At 36.9% G+C, this 21532-nt stretch overlaps 1 protein-coding gene across 1 annotated transcript in view; it reads right to left on the reverse strand.

The window, feature by feature from the left end:
* LOC129570239 (adenylate cyclase, germination specific-like) overlaps nt 1-21532 on the reverse strand; it is a 58159-nt gene that overhangs the window by 16208 nt on the left and 20419 nt on the right. The window contains exons 4-7 of the mRNA XM_055449779.1: nt 9424-9481; nt 2542-2761; nt 2236-2446; nt 70-501 (exon numbers count right to left, since the gene is read on the reverse strand). Of these exons, the coding sequence (XP_055305754.1) occupies nt 70-501; nt 2236-2446; nt 2542-2761; nt 9424-9481 (921 nt within the window). The remainder of the gene's footprint in view (nt 1-69; nt 502-2235; nt 2447-2541; nt 2762-9423; nt 9482-21532) is intronic.

Consider the following 21532-nt stretch of genomic DNA (forward strand, 5'->3'; position numbering starts at 1 on the left):
TCCAATCGACGAAGTTTCCTTCGGTGGTACTGTGTTCGGAGTCAATTTTATGTCGATCCGCTTTGTTGCCTGGCTAGCATTCGGTGGTGTACCACCTTGCTCACGGCCACGCTTTGGTGTTGTTGCGTTGGCATCGTTTTTCAAGCGAGAAGTAGGATCGGCATTCTTTTTTGCAATCGTTCTTTGATTTTTGGTTCGTGTGCGATTGCGTTTGCCACTTTTTTCAATGTTAATAACACCAGTGGCCTCAGTGTTTGAGTTGAGGGCGATTGTGATCTCCTTCTTAATCGTGCCGGTGTATGGGCGAGATGTTTTTGCCTTATTCGGTTTTGTTTCCGAATTTACCACCGACAGATTTGAGTCAGGCCCTGAGCTCGCTTCCCCTTTGTTAACCTCACGATTCACATCGGTTGGCTCACTCAACAGGCGATCCTCTTGTGATGGAGTTAATCCCTCTGAATTTTCCTTTGTTTCAATCAAATCAGACATATTTTCGTCCCTCTGTTGAAAAAAAGAAGAAAAAGTGAAAAAAAAAACATTAATTGAATTAGTGTAAATCAAATTCACTTTGTTGCTTTATCCGATTTAGCTCCGCACACACTCAATGAAAATATTCACGTTGAAACGTTTCAAAGAATGTGTGCATTTATCCGCTAGGCCATATTCAAACGGCAAAAGTATGCTTTGTCACAACAAATGCAAACTGTTCCCGAGCGAAAACCCAGCAAATTTCACCAAAAGCACGATAAAGCGCCTGTGTTTATGCAAATCTCAGTATTTTTTGATTTGCATTCACCCACGTGATGAAATTGTTGATTATCGATGCGCTATGATTTGTCACACTTCAGTCGAGAATCACAATTTATTTGTACTTACGTACCCGGAATATTTTGTTTCAATTTAACTTACGAGATCTTCCGACAAAATGCAAAAAAAAACTCACAGTCAAATCAAAATAATGGCACAGCAAAGCTTGAAAATAAACCCGCACTTAAATGTATGTAAATCCGGTGGTGTGGTTTTATTGTTGTTGTTGCTATTTGTTTGCTGCACACGAAACACAGAAAAAACTCAAATTTTATCGCACTGAGCGCCGGTCCAATTTGCTTTTTGGGTTTCACTTAATTTAATTTACAAAATGAAATCAATTTTGTTTGTTTTAGTTTAGTTTAAATATTTTATTTTTATATTTAAAGTCACCAAAGCAACACGCAGTGGAAAAAAACACTTGTTCACTTGACAGCTGTCAAATCTCTTCTTTGCAGAAGCTCAATTTTTTGTCCTCAATTTTTGTCGAAATTTTCTTGGAAAAAATTGAGGGCCAAAAACCAAACTTCTGCAAATGCGATCAACATGAAACTTTCAGAATCTTATTTTTTCTCCAAAAAATGAAACCTCAGAAAGTTTGACGCCAATCAGAATCGATTAACGGGTACCTCCCATACAAAATTGTCCAAAAATCGGTAATTTTAGTCAAAATTTCAAAAATTTTGTATGGGAGTTACCCGTAAATCGATTCCGATTGGTTTCAAACTTTCAGAATTTTATTTTTCTCCCAAAAATTGAAATCTCAGAAAGTTTGAAGCCAATCGGAGTCGATTTACAGGTACCTCCCATACAAAAGTGTCAATTTTTTGAGGTTTTTCTTAGGGCAAGTACCCCAGGATCAAATCGAAAATGGCTCATCTTCAAACTTAAACTAAGTTTTTCGAATACAAAACTTTTGGCGTTTCCAGATTTGGATTATCTCAATTATTTTTTGAGTTATCGTGTTAACACATACCAACGACGACGACGGCACACGAACGGAAAAGTGTCTCAAAAAGTGGTTTTCTACGCGTTTCATGAGTTTTTATGATGATCTAAACCAATTTTGCGAAAAAAGTTTTCGGGACCAATTCCTATACTTTCCCTTGACACGTTGTGTACGGAAAAGTAAAACGAAAAATTCTCCAGTGAAGAAATAAAAATTGCCGGAGCTGATGATTCGGAATATGTTTGTGTGAAAGCCATCACTAAATCACACGTCATTTACATCTACAGCGCATACATTCCACAAAATTCACCGCAAGTAGTTTACGACTCACATTTAGCGGTCATGCACCAAATAGCATATTACGAGACAAGTGTCAAAATTTGTGACTCAGATTCGTGTTTTAATTTGTTTTGTTAGTGTTATGCAGAGCCTGTGAGTGGGCCACTCTGTAAGTCAGGACAATATTAATGTTGACTTACATTCCAGAATGGAATCTCCGGAATCCAATCTGTTGTTTCGTCTGGAATTGTGTGTCGGGAGTCTCTTTTCAAATGGCGCCTATCACATTCATCGCTACTTTCATTTTCAAACAAATTTCCAATCAGTGACACATTGTTTCTAGCAACTTCACTTTTTGTCGTTTGATCAGACATTACACTCATTCGACGTGTACTATAACGCTTTCTAGCTCTACAATATTATTTATATTATCCATATTATTATTAGTATTATTACCAATTACAAAAAAATATCATTGAGACAATACAAGGATAAAAATTGTTTACCTTAGTGGTTCTGTTCGCTTAATCAAATAGGTTTTAATGTTTAGCATTTTCAAATGATTGTCACGAATACCTCCATCACCAGGTTCAACTTCATATGCATCATTAAGACATTTTAGAGTCGCTTCAGATATATGAACGCGTCCAGGCACACCACCGCTTTCCATGTGATTAGCTATTATAACGTCATTCGACCAAACATCAAAATGCCATTTTTTATCCCCTGAGAGAAATTTCAATTGTAATAATAAAGTGTTAAACATTTATGTTGTGACGGAAATAACGAACACAAAGAGAGTTTATTATATAGGGTAGGTGGGGGCGAATCAAATCACTTTTTTCAAATAATAATATCTCCATGCCAGTTAGATATTTTGATGGATCCAATATATCGTATGATAGGTATTGTAATTGCGCCACTTTTGATATATAACACTTATGGTGTATGACTTACTCGGAAAATTTTATGGCCGATTTTCCGACCACCGCAACCGATTTTCCCCGGGGGGAAATATAATTCGAGTTTGCGGGATTGGGAGTGGCCATACCCTCCCAAACGGGGTTGTATCTTAAGGTATTTTGACGAGATCTATCGATTGGACCTACTCCCGATTCCATCTGACCCACCCCTTGATTCCCTACGGGGTTATAATCGATGTCGCTTCCCTTTTCTTCAAAAGTTTCATACAAAAATCATGTCAAATTTTGCAAGACACATTTTTTTTCAACATTTTTTCGTCTGACAAAAATTGACACGTTTTTTACATGAAATTTTTTTTGCATTTTTTTGCACCAAAAGTAATAAGATACTTATTACAATCTTATTACAATTACAATCTTATTACCATAATAAGATGATCTTATTACTTTTCATCTTATTGTAATTTTTACACAAATCTATTGTAAAGTACAGATAATTTCCGTGTATTATCCCCCACTTGTACTGTTTTTACATTGAAGAGCGCTGCATAAAGGTGTCAAACGGACAGGACAGTCTGAAAAAAATGGCAATTTTGTCCGTCCGTCCGAATTTTCGGACCGGACATTTCTGACGTCCGAAAAAAGTCACTTCGGACGGAAAGAATTGGTCCGTTTGACACCTTTAACGCTGCACGCATCTTAACATTCATAATACAAACTTAACCCTGCATAAATTTTTCCCAGAGCTGGGAATTTTTTTCCTGGTTCATTTTGATGAATAATTAACGGGAAAAATATTGGTTTTTACAGAAAAGGAAGAAAAGTGTGAAAATAGGTTGGAAAATTGTTGCCCGCCAAAAGGCGGTTTCATGCAGGAAAGACATGAAAAATTCGAAATTTTTTCTTCCAATTTTTCAATGAAAATATCAAATTTTATTTAGAAAATGAATAAAGAAAGAACAAAAACTGAATGAAAACAATCGAAATCCTTCAAGATTGCATTGACTGGGTATGAAAATCATGGAAGCTGAGGAGTTGCACAAGTTTACTTGATGTTTTGTGCAATAACCTTGCGTTTTAAATTTGCATGTCATTTTGCCGTCTCAATACAAAAAACGACACCAATGGCCCAAATCGTCAAACCAAACTTTATCTTCTTGAAGTTTAGTTTTTTTTTTTGGAATTGGCTCCGGCCTGGACACTTCGGGGTACCTTTTAGCATACCATATATCACTTCGGCGATTGGTTTCTACTTCACAATACGTATCGTAGTCATCACCAACGGGAATGCTGTTTATTGAAGCGAAAATTTCATCGTCAGACAGCAACAAAAGATTGAATTCAGAGAGTGTTATTCTGCTGCTAAGCACTCGCGCTGCAAAATTGTCATTATCTGAAGATATCACCCTTACTTAGTAAAATTGGAAAAAATCGTAGGTCATGCTAGCAATGACAATTTGGCACTGTGAATACGGTAAAATAACGCTTCCGGCGCCTGAGTCAGTAAATTCAGCTCAGCTCAAGCCTGCTTAGCAGCGAAATAACACTCTCTGATTGAATGTGTTCCATCAAACCATGAATACGCTATGAAAAATTGTATACATATCGAAAAATACCACTGCAATCCATATTTTGAAAATTTTCGATTTCTGAAAATGTGTCGCTGAGCATAAAAATGGGAATACAGATCTGTTACAGCAACAACCGAACATAAAATATTGTTCCCTAAAAACGTTACATGAATTTCCATCTAACGCGAGTGTAACATGAGTTGCATTAGAAACAGTATTAGCTCATGTTACACTCGTGTTGGATAGAAATTCATGTAACGTTTTTAGGGAACAATATTATATGTTCGCTTGTTGCTGCAACAGATCTGTATTCCCATTTTTATGCTCAGCGACAAAATATATGTCTTTCCCGCATGAAACCGTCTTTTGGCGGGGAAAATAGGAAATTCCGGGATATTTTGGTTGATTTGTGAAGAAAAAACTCCAAATTTATCATAAAAAAAATTCCCGACGCCAGGAAACAACAAAAAGAGGGTATCTCACTCACCGGCGTTGGCGTTACTCAAAAAAAATAATTAATTTCGGAAAACCCGCTTTTCTGAGTCACTCAAACGACCCTAACTCCACTACCCATGCGACTCACACTGATCAAGTACGTTTCGCACGATAGTGTACGACCATACGAACCAAACGACACCATGCATGCGGATTTGTAGCGTCGGGTTCGCATTTTACGGCTGATTTCGGCTTATGCAGTTGGAGGGTAATACGGGTGGAGGCGCCTTATGAAAAGTGGGACAGATTGTAAGTGCTATGGCTAATCCGAACTCAAGCAACATTGACTGTGATATAGCCATCCTTTGAGTTGGTGTTTAACTTTTGACCTGTTATTACTTTATAATGGAAACTAGCTTTTGTGTCAATGTATTTGCGAAAATTAGTTGATTTTTTTATGTCTTTTGGTCTCAACTAAATTGTAAATTCATAACTTCCAACAAGGACTTGTTAGATAAGACGTAAAACTTTTCTTCAATATATCACCTCTTGATAAATTGAATGATGGCTTTTGCAGTTCAGTAAAAAGTGTAACTGGGCTTTTTTGGACCGTTTACAACATCGGGTCGCTATGAGAAAAAATGCTTATGAGCGCCATGTACCTCGCGCGGAAATAAAATGAAACACTTGATATCAGGTATGATGTTGCGCAGCTGTTGTTACATTTCGTTGATTACTTTCACAAAACACATGGATTTTCACAAAAACACATGGATAATTGATATTATCGATGACCATTAACAAAAATTGATAAACATAAGCAAAACATGTTTGAATACCCTTTTTCATTCAAATATATGTTATATTCTAAGTTTATGAATATTCCTCAGGAAAAAACAGAAAAAAATCACTCATTATACTTATTTTTTCTTTCTTGAATATGTAATTTAGTTTTCCTTGTTTTAATTTTATTTCTTTGTTAGTTTATTTGCGTTAATCAAAAGAATGGATTTATTTCATCTGATTTCATCACAATTAAACAATAGCTGGTCTAACATTTGTGTCAGAATAATTTGACGTCTATCGGATAACACTAAACTCTTTTCAAACTATGTCAAACCCATATTTCATTCGGTACATATTAGACACTAATTTTTTGGTAATTTTGTGTAATTCAATAAAATAATAAATTATGAATTTATTAAAAACATGTTTTTTGTTACTATATGGTTTTACATTTTTTTTGTCATCTTATAAATTGTGCTTGTAATGATGGCTGTTCAAAATGTGGAGTATGTTCAAATCCTATATCGTTTTAAAAAATCAACGGTAAAAAATCAAAGACACGTTTAGTTTCACAACATGTTAAGGATAACAAACTATTCATCTTCCTTCTGCGCCAAAATTAGAACGGCTCAATTAGTCGATCTAAGGACAAACCAATGCTCGAAACTCAAAATGCAACTGCTGATGAATGTGATCAAATGTGATATAACGTAAGCATGCCAGATATTTTTTAATGGTGATCCGGGCCGGGCGAATCCGGGCAATTTTTTCAAAAAACCGGGTGATTTCCGGGCGATGAGCTCTCGGATTTCCGATCGAAAATCCGGGCGAAATCTGGGCGATTTTCAAATTTTCGCTAAATACAAGTTGAACGTACTGAACACAACGGGATCAAAATGCAAACTAATGTGCATTCATTTTTCATATTGGTCATATTGGCCATATTGCTTTTTTGCTAATTGTTTTTAAAATACAAACACAATAATTGATACACTGAGAATAAAATCAGCGTAGCGGTAAATCAGTGTCAACGGTACACAACTACAGAGAAACAAATGTTGTATACTGTTTTGTTTGCCAATTTGTGTATACGATGATTTTATTGTAATCGATTCAGTTGAATACAAACACAGTATTGAACACTCTTCACAGATGTCATTTGATTTTCTTATGATTAATCACATTAAGTACTATAATGGAAACTTTATTTTAATTTTTACGCATAACGGTTTTAAAAATTGATTAGAATAGTGAAAATTATCATTTAAAAAATGATATTGTAAATTATTACCATAGAAAAAAATGTGAAAAGAACATTTTCTGAAAGAAAACCGGACGAAGTCCGGGTTAATATTTCTCTAAATTTCGAGCGAAATCCGGGCTAAATCCGGTTTTTTTTCGCAATATCCGGGCATCCGGGCCGGGCGATTTCTTGCCCGGGTTTTCCCTCGAAAATCCGGGCGAACCCGGATTTTTCCGGGCGATCTGGCATGCTTAATATAACGCCATGCATTGCCTCATTACTACTACAAAAAGTATCGCTCCCAACAACAACGTTGATTTGAATCAGTGGAGAGGTGTTCGCATTTGGCAGTAAACAATATGGACAGCTTGGAACGGGACCTGTTTAAGTCAAATTGGATTTGTTAATCGTGCGGACACTTCTGTTTGCCGCGAGGAACAAACCTGTTCGCTAGGGCGAACAAATCTGTTCGCTAGGAGGAACAAGTGAAAATCCAGGAGCGATAATCCATCTCAAGTATAACTGAACAACATGGATCTTCGCTCCTGGATTTATATATTTTCAAACATTGCTCAAGCAGCTCAATTCAGACCGAATAAAATTAAATCTGTGATTAATGAAACGTGATTATTCTATATCCCAGGTTTTGTGTGCCGTTGTCATGAGAGAGATATTTTTTGGTACGCCACACCACCAACATTGATTACGATAGTTTTGGTAATTTAAAAAAATTTCCGCTCTATATACATAAATATTTGTTCGGGACAAAAATTGACATGAAAAGCAGATAATAATCAGTGGCACCGCACTGTCCAACAACATGCAAAATTGCTGTTCCGATATGTTCAAAAGAACTCTCAACATGCGTTTTTGTCACGATTCTAGCCTCAAAATAATACACCGCAAAATTTCACAATCACATCCACAAAATTGCAGCCCCAAAATTGCCCGAAATCACCAGGAAAAAAAACCAACGAGCCGCACGCCGCCTGGCATAATGATTGTTATTGTGTTATGAACACAATATAGCAGCCACAAACTAAGCCAATAAATTTTTCGTACGGAGCGCGCGAGCGCGTTTTCAGTTTCACTCCATTTTGCACGATCTATCATTTTATTTATACTTTCTATGCACCTAAAAACTCATAGATAAAAAGATTGATATTTACTAAGTTACACTGACATTCGGAACAACTAATATCAGATATGATAGTTCCTGATATAAACTATTCATGTTACTTATATTGTATAGTCAAAGAACCACAAACTAATGAAACATTAAATTAAATTTCCTGTAAACATTACATAATATTAAATTTCTTTGTAAATATTCAATCAATTTTTCTTCTGATAAATTTTATGGAATCCAATTTGTCATTTGACCAGCGCCATCTATCGAAAGTATACTTTTACTCCAACATTTTGTCACCGGGGTACATGGCGCTGAAAAGCAAGTTTTTCAGCTGTTCTGTCATGTCGCGCCCATGGTTTACAATTCGGCTACCTACTTATTTCCTAGTATCGATAAGGTTATTTTGTGTCAAAACTTTCACCGACCAAACTTTTTTGCCAATCGAGAAAGACTGCTCGGCAACTCCACACGAAATCAGGGAAGAGTTGTAATGTGGGGTCGCCGAATTGACTAAAAATTGGTTTGGAGTCTTTTTTTTTATAGAAAATGAGAAAACCAAAATCTTGGGGCTGTAAGTGGCCCAAATGTTCGAGTTCACCCGGTGTAAATTTTGCAAAAAATTGAAAAAATCGAAAAATATGAGTTTGCGGCAACTGAAATCTTACTAAGAAGTGTTTGACACATTGTCAAACCACTGGTACCGTTGGAAAGGGAATCGACGGGGCTACAAAAACTGCCCAACTTCTCCCTTCGACCCCATTGGGGCTCTCAAAAATGGAATTGCCGTACTATAACTACAAATCGTATAAATTCAAAACTATTTTTTTCACTGTAAATTCAACCAGAACTTGGCAGTGTTTAAATAAGTGAATGTGCAGTGCACATTGTGCACTCACAGAAGTAAGAAAATATTCTAACCATGTGTGGTAAATGTTGTAGACGATTTTTATTTATTTACTAACATCGCCAAATACTGGATTAATGAAGCAGTTTGGCTGGAAAAAATTATTAGAATACCATCCAATTCATGACTCTTGGAGTCATTTTCCTTCAAAACAAATTATTCAGCCAGTTTTTTTGGCGGTGTTGATAAAATACAAAAATACAAATACAAAAAAATTATTGATTTTGTAGACTGTCCAGTGCCCAACCATGGAATATTGAACGCATTTCCACACTTTCCAAATTTCAACTAGGGTTGGAGAAATTACAAAATCGTCTGCAATGACAACACTTACAACGCATGTTTGGAATATTTCCTTCTTGCCTTCTATCAGTGTGGACTAAAATTAAGTTACCTAATACGCCGCACATCACAGATCCGCTGTGAATTCCAATTCTCATATCCAAGTCGACCTATAGTTTGGAATGAATCTGAATAAGATGATTATTCATAATTGAAGGTGTCAAACGGACACGGAAAAAAAATCGCCGAATTTGTCCGTCCGTCCGAAAAAAAAATCGTCCGAATTTTTTTTCGGACGGACGGACAATTGTCCAAATGTCCGAAAAAAGATTTCAGGCGGACATGGTGTCCGTTTATCCGTCCGAAAATGTCCGTCGGACATTCGGACACGATATTCTTTTCGGACATTTTTCGGAAAAACAGACAATTTTTTTGTCCGAACATCGGAATCATCAACAATCTTCTGAAAAAAAAACCTCTAGTGCACACAACCGCCCATAAACGGGCATTATTTGAACGTCTATATAACGTAATCCGTACGTCAGATCACATTGTTTTAAAACCATCTTTATTATTCAAGGTGTCCTGTTTAGTGTTGTTGAGAATAAAAATGGGATTAGCCGAAACCGCCCGTTTGCATGTGAATCATTCTTCTGTCCCTGGTAAGAGATAGAAGACATATGTCACCTGCAATGTTTTAGAACATTTCAAGATTTTCATCTTTGCTTGAGATACTTTATTTTTTTATTTTATTTTTATTTTTTACTAGGGTCGCCAAGTGGCCGATGAATCGGCCAATAATAAACACTTCTTTCTTTTTAAATTGATGGAATGGTTGAAAATTTGAATGGCACGTGATATTGATTCCGTGAGTGAATTTTTTGTTTTGAAAATAGCAGATTTTCATTGTATTTTTATTTTTTCTCTGAGTTTGTTATTGAATTTGTGAGAAATTAATAAAGTTGGTTATAAAAAACTTAGACAAATTTAAAAATTCCTAATTCACATATATGCAGATCCGCTTCGCGCGCGGGTCGCTCTCGTTCCGGTTCTGCATGCATTTCCACATTGACAAAGCATTATCTGCATATATGTGACTTAGGAATTTTTTAAATTATCTAAATTTTTTAAAACAACCTATAATAATTTCTCACAAATTGAATAACAAACTCAGAGAAAAAATAATACAACGAAAATCTGCTATTTTCAAAACAAAAAATTCGAAAAACTTTGGGAAACCCGGGACCCGGAAGAAGGTGTTCTCTAACATGCTTTAAACTCATGTCAAACTTGACATATGTGAATTCTGAATGGCATTCTGCACATCTACTCATCAAGACCTTTCAAATGGTACCAGTGGCATCAAAATCAGTTGGGTATAAAATGGTTAAAATGGTACCAAAACTTTTTGGGCTAGCGCATTAATATGCATATAGATTGAGTATGAGGTGTAAATAACAGGAAAAATCCCTTTTACAATTTATCACCTATAGTTTGTTTTTGATAGTTACTTTGGTCAAAGCATTTAAACATTTCAGTTAAAATAAAAAGAAAATTATTGAATTCACGAAAATGAGTGGAAAGAAAAAAGAAATTTTTATAAAAGAATGAAAATAATCGAAATCAAATTCTATTTTTAATTGCATCTTTAAATTGCACTTTGCCTAGGCTCAAAATGTCAATGTCGGTATATTTTCTATTATAGAGTAGTTGAGTTCGCATTGTTGGATTGCGGTGTAGACCGTAGTTTGTTCTAGATGTATGCGGATTGAAAAGCTGATGCAGTCCCCTAGATTGACGGTTTACTCTCATAATTGGCCTGTTGGTGCGGACCATATTTGCATCATGAACAATGTTGTGTAGGAGGCAAGCATCAAAGTATTCACGCCTTCCCTCCAATTCACTCATGTTTAATATTTCAAGTCTTTGTGAGTACGGTAGTGATTCATATTGGAGTTTATAGAAGAGAAGACGAGTATACTTTCTCTGCACCTTCTCAAGTTTGAAAATGTATGTGCTCTGGTATGGGTTCCAGACTGCAGTGTTGTATTCAAGTCTGGATCTGAAAAGAGAGTTATACAGGAAGTTTACGCAGGACAGAACTTTGATGGAGTTCTCATTACAAAGCATAGCATGCTACAATATACGATTTTTTGACAATTGAGTCGGAGCCCAGAAACGCGTAGTTATGTTCTGTGTACTGCCGCAAATGACTACGCGCCCCACGTAGTATCTATTACGATCTATTACGTTTCCCAACAAAAATGAAAAATATCTCCAGTTGCTTTATGATTTCCTGTAAATGTTTTTGAATAATAATTTCGCATTTTTTTTAAATGTTTTTTTTTTAATTCCTTTTTCAATGAACATTATTTGAATCTAAAACTCGTTAAGATAAGTTCTATGACTTTTTACTACTTTTCCATTCAATGATTCCTGGATTTTTCAATTTATTTTCTCACACCATTGTAAATTCTACTCAAACCAGGCCATTAAAACCCATGTCTAGGAACTTCATTTTCTATATAAAAATTATCCAAATAAATTGAATGAAATGTTAAATGAATGTTCAATTTTTCGTGATTTTACGTTTAGCATTGGTGCTACACAGCATGTTTTGTTGATCTCCCAGTATATAACGTACTAGAATAAACTGATTGAAACTAGGAGGAATCATTTAGCAACATTGACATAGCACTTGTTACGCATATATTTTATAGGGGAAGAGGGGGTAAAGTGGGACAGGGGGTAATCTGGGACACCCCTTTTTTCTCGCGATGGGCAACACCAAACGTCAAAACGATAATAAACGTAAATGTGCATTAGTGTGGCGATCATTTGACGTGCACAGACTCTCTTCTCAGTCTGATACACACTGCGCTAGAGCACGGTTTGTGTTTTTGCCCCTTCACGCAACAATTTTTTCTCTCCATAGAAACGTGAATATCCCCTTCATTTTTGAGCATACATGAATTGATGATAAGTATAATTTGTAGCTAAAGTCGAGTGCTTTCACGTAATAATAAGTAATTTTAATTATTTCTGGTTAGTGAAAAATTGTTGATGTGTGGCGTGAAATTTGGTAACTGGGGGTAAAGTGGGACACTTTGGTGGGGGTAAAGTGGGACAGTTTATTTTTGCATTTTATGCATTTCACGCCACATCTAAGGCATAAAAACAGTGTTTATCTTTAAATTTAATGTCGATTTTGAATGTTTGTTGTAGTTTTATAGGTACATATCTATAAATTTGTGCCAAAAAGACGCCATTAGAAGAATCGACGTTGAAATCGGGTGAAACAGCAATGTCCAGTGAACCAAAATTATGATTATTACAGCTAGATGGTATCAAATATTACCGGAATACCGAGAGACTATCGCGACTCTAATAAGATACTGCGCATCGTCATTTCTTTATTTTTCCAAAAACCGGTAATGCATTTTTTCCCTTCATTCAGTATAATGCCATTGCTTCCTAGTTTTCGAAATAAATTGCCAGTGAAAGTAGATAAAAACAGTCGGAAATTATTTGAAATAGATTAATTCTCCGAATTATACATGAAATACCAACAAATATTGAGATATTTTGCTGAAAAACATACAAAATGGTGGCTGTCCCAGATTACCCCCACCTATGTCCCAGATTACCCCTACTGTCCCAGATTACCCGCAAGGGTAAGCCCTTCGGAAAATTAGCGCCCCTTCCACCTCAGACGGGGCAGGAAAAAAATGAAGTTTGCCAAAAGTTGCCTTTTTACAATACCTTTTCTACGGTATATAATTTTTTTCAATTTCCTTCAATAGCACCCGAGTTCCGCCTATTTGAAAAAAAGTGTCCCAGATTACCCTCATCTCCCCTATATTAAAAACAAGAATTTGCCATTTTCCATAACTATTTTCCCCCATTTTCCCTCAAATTCCACTTTGTAAAGTATAGTTTACATGTGTAGAATATGTGCTACTAAATTCAAATATACACGCGGTACACGACGACATAATATTTTTAAATTCAAACTTCAATTGCACGCGTTTAAAGTTTGATTGGACAGTGATAGGGGACACAAAATAACAAATACTTATGCCTCATTAGTTTGAGATCCGTCCTGTATATTCGTGCTGGTTCGTGCCATATTTCTGTCTATAACCCGACAAAGTTTAATAAAGGTGCATCATTTGTGCTCACAAATCTCATTCGCTGACGAGGCAGTGGAGTTGTCAAAATTGAATTGCGATGGATAGCTATTCGTTTGCCTTTTTGATTTGGAATATGCCCAAAAAAGTTTTATGTTCGATTTCATGTTTGCTTGAATGTGTGTGATATAGGCAGAATGACAGCTTTCAATTTTGGACTTGCATTCTTTTCTTAAATCAGAAAATTTAAGGTAATCCTCAATTAAGTTTGTTATTCTATATTTTTTCCTAGCTTTCACCTTGTTCTTAAGAGCTGTTTTTAAATCATTGTCGAACCAAAGTGGAAATTTTAGTCTACCCTTGAATTTTATTAGATCATAATCTACTCTTCTGAAATTATATTTGCGGTGATTGAAAACAGGCAAATATTTCACTTGTTCATTTATTGTGATCTCAAGAGGTGGATGGTAACCATCCACATTGACCAAAAATTCATCCGATTCAACAACATTTAGGGCTCTCAACGGATCTGACGATAGAACTAGGTCTAATATTTTTTCATCTTTATTTACTACCGAATTATGCTGTCTGGAGTTACCAAAACTGATTAAATTTAGCACATCAATTGCTTTCTCACAATTGTTACTGAGAAAAGGTGTTAAAATACCATCGGTCCCCAACACCCATTCAATATCACGCACATTAAAGTCGCCAAAAATACTCTATCAGACGGGTCGAGTTTTGAAAGACTATCTTTGATTCTATCGGTAAAGGCAACGTATAGGTGAGCATTGCTAGGCATGGATGTAATATACACTGCACATATGAATAAATCACTATCAGAATTGTCCAATTTGACCTGTATCCACAAATCCTCCACAAAATCTATGTCAGGTTCCAAATCATACCTACGAGTCACATCCATCTCCTTTTTATGAAAAAGCCAGCATCAACCTCCCATAGTGGTTTTGGTGTACGATCCCATAGTGGTTTTGGTGTACGTGGTTTTGGTGTGGCATTACGATCTCTACGATGTGATGTAAAATTATTCGTGATGTATTCAGAGGAGTGAATATGTATGTCTGCTTCAGAGTTTATAATGTTTGTGGAGAATGCAACAATTATACCTCTCAATCCTCTCACATTTTGATATCTAATGACAATTGACAGTTTCGAGCCCACTTGCATTGTGAAATGGAAAGAAGAAAAATAACTAAAAAGTAAAAAAAGAGCAATAATTACTATAAAGAATTAAGAGAACTTTAATGGAGAAAAAAGTGGTTGGAAAATGATTTAAATTTGTTGATCAAGTGAAATGATACATAATGCAATTAGACCATTGCCGCAAGTTATTTGCCAGCCCGTGCACGTAGCGCGAACGAATGTTAATCGGTTTGTCATTCTCCTTCAATTTGATGAGGCACCCCAAAGTTCCAATCCAACACGAATGAATGATTTCATCTTTTGTTGCTTGTCGCCCGGCAGCCAACAATCGACCGAAGAAGGGAGTCACATGATTGTTGAGATAGATTTGTACACTCGTTTGTCTCGCAGAGGCACCAATGATATCACTCGTTTTCACCAGCTTTTTTGCCTTTGAGCTCAGCACCATCAATTTGTTGTTGAAATCATTGAATTTGACAATTATTGTGCTGAACTTTGGCGATTTTCCTTCAGTATGATACACTTTTGGTGGTATCGTGGCTGGATGTTGCAGTTAAACAATCGGATGAACCATGGATTATTTTAAGGATTTTTTAGAACGGACCAGAATTTCGAAAAAATACAAGGGGTGTTTTTTAAATATTGTGCGAACGAAGTTTATTTGAAGTGTCAAAAATACTAAGATCCAGTGATTATTTAAACAAATGTCGGTTAATCACGACATTGGACCTTAACAGTTAAAATAGTAAATTCAAACATATTTAGGGTGGTTAAAAAGTTAAAATTAGGCGAGCGTAGCGAGGCGAAAATTTTTATTCAACTACAATCAGTCCAGCGTTGTCATATGGTTGATGCATTTTCATAAAGATAAAAACTGAATCTACTAAAGCGTAGACCCATCTTAAATGCTCGAAGAATGTCGCTTTCGAATGATGTTTTAATCAAATAAATAGCTTCAAGGCTTTTGGAAATGCGAATATGCCAAAGATGACCGATTTTCGAATTGTGAAGCTTGTTTCGATTGTCAAAAACAGAGCATTGAAGATGCTGGCTATGTAGTGCTGCTGATGAACAGATCTGTTTAACAGCAGCTATTGGTTGCGTGCATATTCGCTGTGACGCGCGTTCGTTCATCTCCCGATTCTCACACACAGTGTTTATCTCTTGCATTCACACGGAAAGAGAAAGAGAAGCACATACATCAAAAAGTCAGTGAATGACAGCTGTCACCGTAACATGTTTATTTTTTTCAATACTCGTTTGGTCTCCAGTTTGATTTAATTTTGTATTATATTTGATCGTATATAAATATTGAGTTATGTATTAATCTGTTCATTAGGACCTGTTTCATTAATATTTTATCAAGTTTTGTGTGCAAATCAGTTTTTTGCTGTCTTTTCTGTGTAAATTTATTCTCCCGTATCTACGTAGCTAGCATAACCTTACAAAATGACGTGCACAGAATGCATTGAACTGAAAAAACAACTCGCTGACATCAAAACAAAGCTTGTCCCGATAATGAAAATGCTGAATGGACTAAACTTGGATTTCATCACCATGCCACCCGCATCAAAACCAACTGACGATCAACATAAAGTTGTTGATTTGGACATGGATACGAGTGAATCCGTATCGACTAGCGGCTCATCATCACAAGTACAAAACGATGGTATTTTGAGTCAACAACAACAACAAACTCAACACATTGATTTTTCTTCGCCGCTCACAAATCTTATCAATGTGAATATGGGTCCACGCGGGGGTGTGAAGCGACGAAAAATTGACGAAGTGATCCCCGAAAATAAAAATCCAGTTGATTTGTGCAATTTTGTTGTCCCTCCGAAATCGACTGATAGTACCCCCGTAAAAGCCAGTGTCAAAAAACAAACTATGCGGTCATTGCACATCAGCCCATTCAACCCGGTGACTGATATTTCAGTTGTTGCTGGTCACTTGAAGACGATCGAAAGCACCCGTTCCTTAACTGACAACGTGACCTGCACCAGTTTGAGACCAAACGAAAAAAAAGTGCCAAACCCGACTTTTATCTCGCTCAAACTGGATGTGCCAGCTGAGTATGTTGATTTGTTCAGCAGTGTTTGGCCAACTGGCGTTACCGCAAAAGAATTCGTGCCGAAGGTTGCCCCTAAAATTGGCCGAAAATCCGCTTCTCATGTCCGGACGAAGTCAAATAACTTGATTGGCACCAAAAAGCAACCCGAAAAATCGAATTCAACTACGAAACAAAACAAAACAAAACAATCGATCGCTCCAGGCCAAAAAACGGGGTTGGCAAAGCGTATGCTCAGCAAACGAATTGGAGACACACCAAGAACCAGCACCCACAAAGGAATCGCCGGCAAGCACGTACAAATCTGTGCCAGAAGAGCTGTTGCTCGCAAGTGAAGCCGAATTACCATCGCTACTGCTTCAACGATCGCTGCGCAGGAAATCAACAAGACTAATCGAATTACGCCGAGAGTTATCGGACAGAAATTTGTAGTGAATTCAACTGCGACATCGGCCAATTGGGCAATAAATCAATTAATAAGAACAAACGACGGACAACAACATATTTTTAGTTGTAATTCAATATGTAGCGAGTGCACTGACTCGTGCGCCTATACGGGAATATAAGCGCACGACGTCGCCGCACGAGCGGCGACCGCATGTATAACAAACGAATACCGAATAAAGAGAATCAGTCTAATTGTTACCAGCAAACCCGACGTGTCTAATCATCGAATATTCTACCCTACCTTTAGCTACGGATCCAAAGATAAGAGCTACGGATCCAAATAAAAAAGGTAACGATCAGAACACCCTTAAATTGGCGCTGCAACAAACGAAAGACTCACAACATCGAAAAAAATAGCGGAATCGTAGACCAATAGAAACCGAAAAAAGAAGGAAAAAGAAAAAATCAAAGTTCCACGTGTCAGTGAAAGTGCACAGAGAAATCAAGTGAGCGATTTGTGATAAAAAATCATCATCACGCAAAAACTATTCGTGTACCAAAACAGTGCATAATAGAAAAACATAGATCAAAATCCACTCACGCACCGAAAAAGTGAATAGAAAAATACATCGGGCAAAATCCATTCATACACTTGAATATCGGAGAGAAAAAAAAAACCATCGAGCAAATTCCATTCGTGTATGTGAAGAAGCAAGAAAAAAAGACACACGCGAATTCCATACACAGAACAAAACCGAGGAAAAAAACCGCACGTTGCAAAGACACGTGCAGTAAGCCACGAAGAGCGAGCGAAGGGACCCAAAGAAGAACATAAGCAAAGCGGAGGTGAAGCATAAAAACGAACGAAAGCGGCCAAGTGTGGGAACGAACAGCGGCGGAAGACGAGTAACTGGACACCAACTTGGAGACAGCAGAATATCAGAATCGAGTACGAGCTAATTGTTGGGATAGGTCGTTAGGTGAGTACTGATTTGCATGTTTTTAAAGTGAAGTGTTCATTTTTTGGTTGATTTCGATTATTTACACTCGGCTAAAATCAAATGGTGCAATTAAATATATAATTCAGTAGTCAGCAAGCACAACCGAATTTGTTCCTCATACCTTTTCGTTTTCGTCCGGTTCGTTAAAAAAAAAAAAAAAAAAAAACAATTAAACACACATAGCATAAAATCGAATTTGGCATTTGCTACTCGTGCACTTTTCGAGTTCGACTTCTCAATGCAACGAACGCCACCGCCAAAGAAAAACGATAATAAAAAACAGAGCGATTCGGGCTATTTATCTCATTTGTTGGACTTGGAAAAAAATTTAAAAACGATAGAAGATCGTGCGGTTCATGATTTGACCACAGGCCGTAGATCGCTAACATTTAGCGCGCCCGAATCGTCCTCAACATTTATTTTCAACAGAAGTCCAGTACAAGTAAATTTGAACGAGACTTGGCTTGACGGAGCTGCTGGTTTAGACGCACAGAGTCAATTTTTAGATCCAAATCGAATTACACAGTCGCACCACGGCGGTTCAGTTGTCGATCATTATCATTTCGATCCGTTTGAAGCAGCCGAAGAGACATATTCGGTTTTGACAGACAAATCCATCGGTAACTTATCGGTAGAGAGGGAAAAAACTGACGGGAAATCAGACGATCAGCTGATTAAAGTAACAAATAAAGAACCGACGGAAGCGGATAAAACAACAGACACGGCGAATGGTAATCCGGAAAACGCGACAGATCCAACAGCGAATAATTTGACTCAAAGCCAACAGCCGCCAAACAACAACAATAATATTAACAACAACAATAACAACGATCGTAATAACGACGCTTCGAATCCTGAAAACGGTAGAAATAACAACAATAATAACGATAATAACAACAATAATAATAATAATAACAATAACAATAGGAACAATCATTTTAATTCTTCGGATTCTGAGCAAGAAGGCGACGAAATGGCTTTATCGTTGAACAGCATTATGAAGGGTATTCCCAAATTCATAGAAACTCATGATGGAATATTGCAATTTATTGCGGAAAGCGACCTCATTTACGACCTGAGTGAGGCAGGCCAAAGGCCTACAGTGCTGCGAATAATAAAAACACGACTAACAACGGCACATAAGCTGGGCAATACAACGAATGACACGTGGGAGCAAATAAAAACAAAAATGCGTGAAAAATATAAATTGACGATGACATATGAAACAGCTCAAGAGAGACTGTTATCGATCAGACAGGGACAGAAAGAATCGATAGATGCATATGCCGAACGGGTGAAAAAACTGTTGGACATGCTGAATTTAACATCGTCAGGCGAAGACGCGGCTATACAAGCCGTGAAAGCTGAAATGAACGAGGAGTTAGCAGTACGGAAATTCAAGCAAAATATATACGATGAAAGAACGCGTACAATGGCACTCAGTGCGGATCACAGAAGCTTGTATGAGGCAGTCGCACACGCCACAGAAAAACAAGAGCAAATGCAATTATCGAATGTCGCTAAAGATCAATCAAATGAACAAAAACAAATCAATAAAAACAATAACAACAACAATTTTAACAAAAATAACAACAACAACAATAATAAGAATAACAACAATAATAAGGGTGATAACAACAAAAACAATAACAACGCTCAAAACAACAACAGCAGGATACCGTGCAATTTCTGCAAAATGACAAATCATAGACCGGAGCGATGTTTCTTTAACCCGAATAGAAATGACGAGCAAAAGGCTCAATCGAGTGGATACAACTCTCAACAAAACAAAACGAAAACATCGAAAACAATGGGTGCTAGTATAGAAGATGCATCAAATTCGGAGGGTGAAGAAGTATATGAGGCAAAGGTATCGACGGGTGCCACATCAACTCCGTTATTGCCGATGCATTTAAACTCCGAACGGTGGATGCACAAATAGAATCCACAGTGCATCCACCTAAAAATCAAATCGAAAAAACCGAAATGCTTGAGCAAGTAATCAGTCGTATCTCAGTCGAGAGCGCCATTCAACTGGAAAACAGAGATCTCACCATAACGGCGTATGTATCAATATGTAACAGATTGGTGAAATTCCTTATTGATTGTGGTGCAAATGCTACGATAATAAGTTACAAGCTCCTAAAGCAAAACATTCTGTACTACCCACAAATAAAATATTGTATGACGGGAATAAATGGACCGCAAAACGCAGTAAAAACCCACGGCGCTACGTATGGCAACATAATCATAAATGGCATAAAGCTAAGACAGCAGATGCAAATCGCGGGTGACGACATTCACCTCAATTATGATGCAATTTTGGGACTTGACTTCCTTTATGCCTACGGTATGATCATGAACCTGAGATGTCTACAAATGAGACTTTTATTGCCAGCATGGCATGAACTTTATGAAAAACCCGAGCGAGAAGCGTTCGAAAAATTGGAGCCTAAAATAAATAAAAAAATGATAAAAAATGAATTGATTTATTCAGAAAACAAAGTAAAAAACACAAGCAATTGTGAAAGCGAGCTCCCTAAAAACGATAAAAAAGAAAAAAAGTTCGAAAAAGTCATGCAGGCTCAAATAAATAGACTCGCAGTAATTGATTTAACCAAGAAAACCGAAAGTAAACCGCTAAAAATCTTGCCGTATAGCCAAAAAAGCGTACGAATCGCAACTGAAAAACCTCTATTGTGTAAAGCAAAGGCGTACAGCAGGGGCGTTTATTCCAGCGACACAATAGTTGATAAAACAAGAAATTTATTGACAATTTACAACTCCACGGACAGAACGATAGAAATAAAAAACACAGAGGTGGAGACGGAAGACATGGAAAAGTATAGTGTCTTTCGTATAAATAATAAAATCAAATCTGATGCAGAAACGCGCATAAAATTCATATCGGAAAACCTAAAAACAGCACATTGCAACAAAAATGATAAAAAGATTATCGAAGAATTGATAAGTGAATTTCATGACGTATTCCATGTGGAGGGCGATGGTCTTACATTCGCGAAAGACGGAGAGCATAAAATTTTCACAAAGGCGGATGCTACACCAGTGAATACGAGGCAATACAAAATACCGCATGCGCAATGGGACATCGTCAATACGAAAATAGATGAAATGTTGGCAGACGGTATCATTGAAAAATCAACTTCGATGTGGAATTCTCCACTATTGCTCGTACCGAAAAAATCGCCAAATAACGTCAAAGAATACAGATTCTGCATAGATTTTCGTAATTTGAACAAAATAACGGAAACACAAACATTTCCGATGCCGAACCTGGAGGAGGAACTATGCAAAATGCATGGTTCAAAGATATTCTCATGCATGGACATCTACTCGGCATTTCATCAAATAAGATTGAGTAAAAAAGACAGAGAAAAAACGGCTTTTACAGCGGGCCACCGTAAATTCCAGTTCAAGCGCATGCCTTTTGGACTGAAAGGCAGCCCG

The sequence above is a fragment of the Sitodiplosis mosellana genome, unplaced genomic scaffold (genome assembly GCF_009176505.1).
Source record: "Sitodiplosis mosellana isolate CC-2019 unplaced genomic scaffold, AAFC_SMos_1.0 Smas_scaffold_47, whole genome shotgun sequence".
Lineage (NCBI taxonomy): Eukaryota > Metazoa > Arthropoda > Insecta > Diptera > Cecidomyiidae > Sitodiplosis > Sitodiplosis mosellana.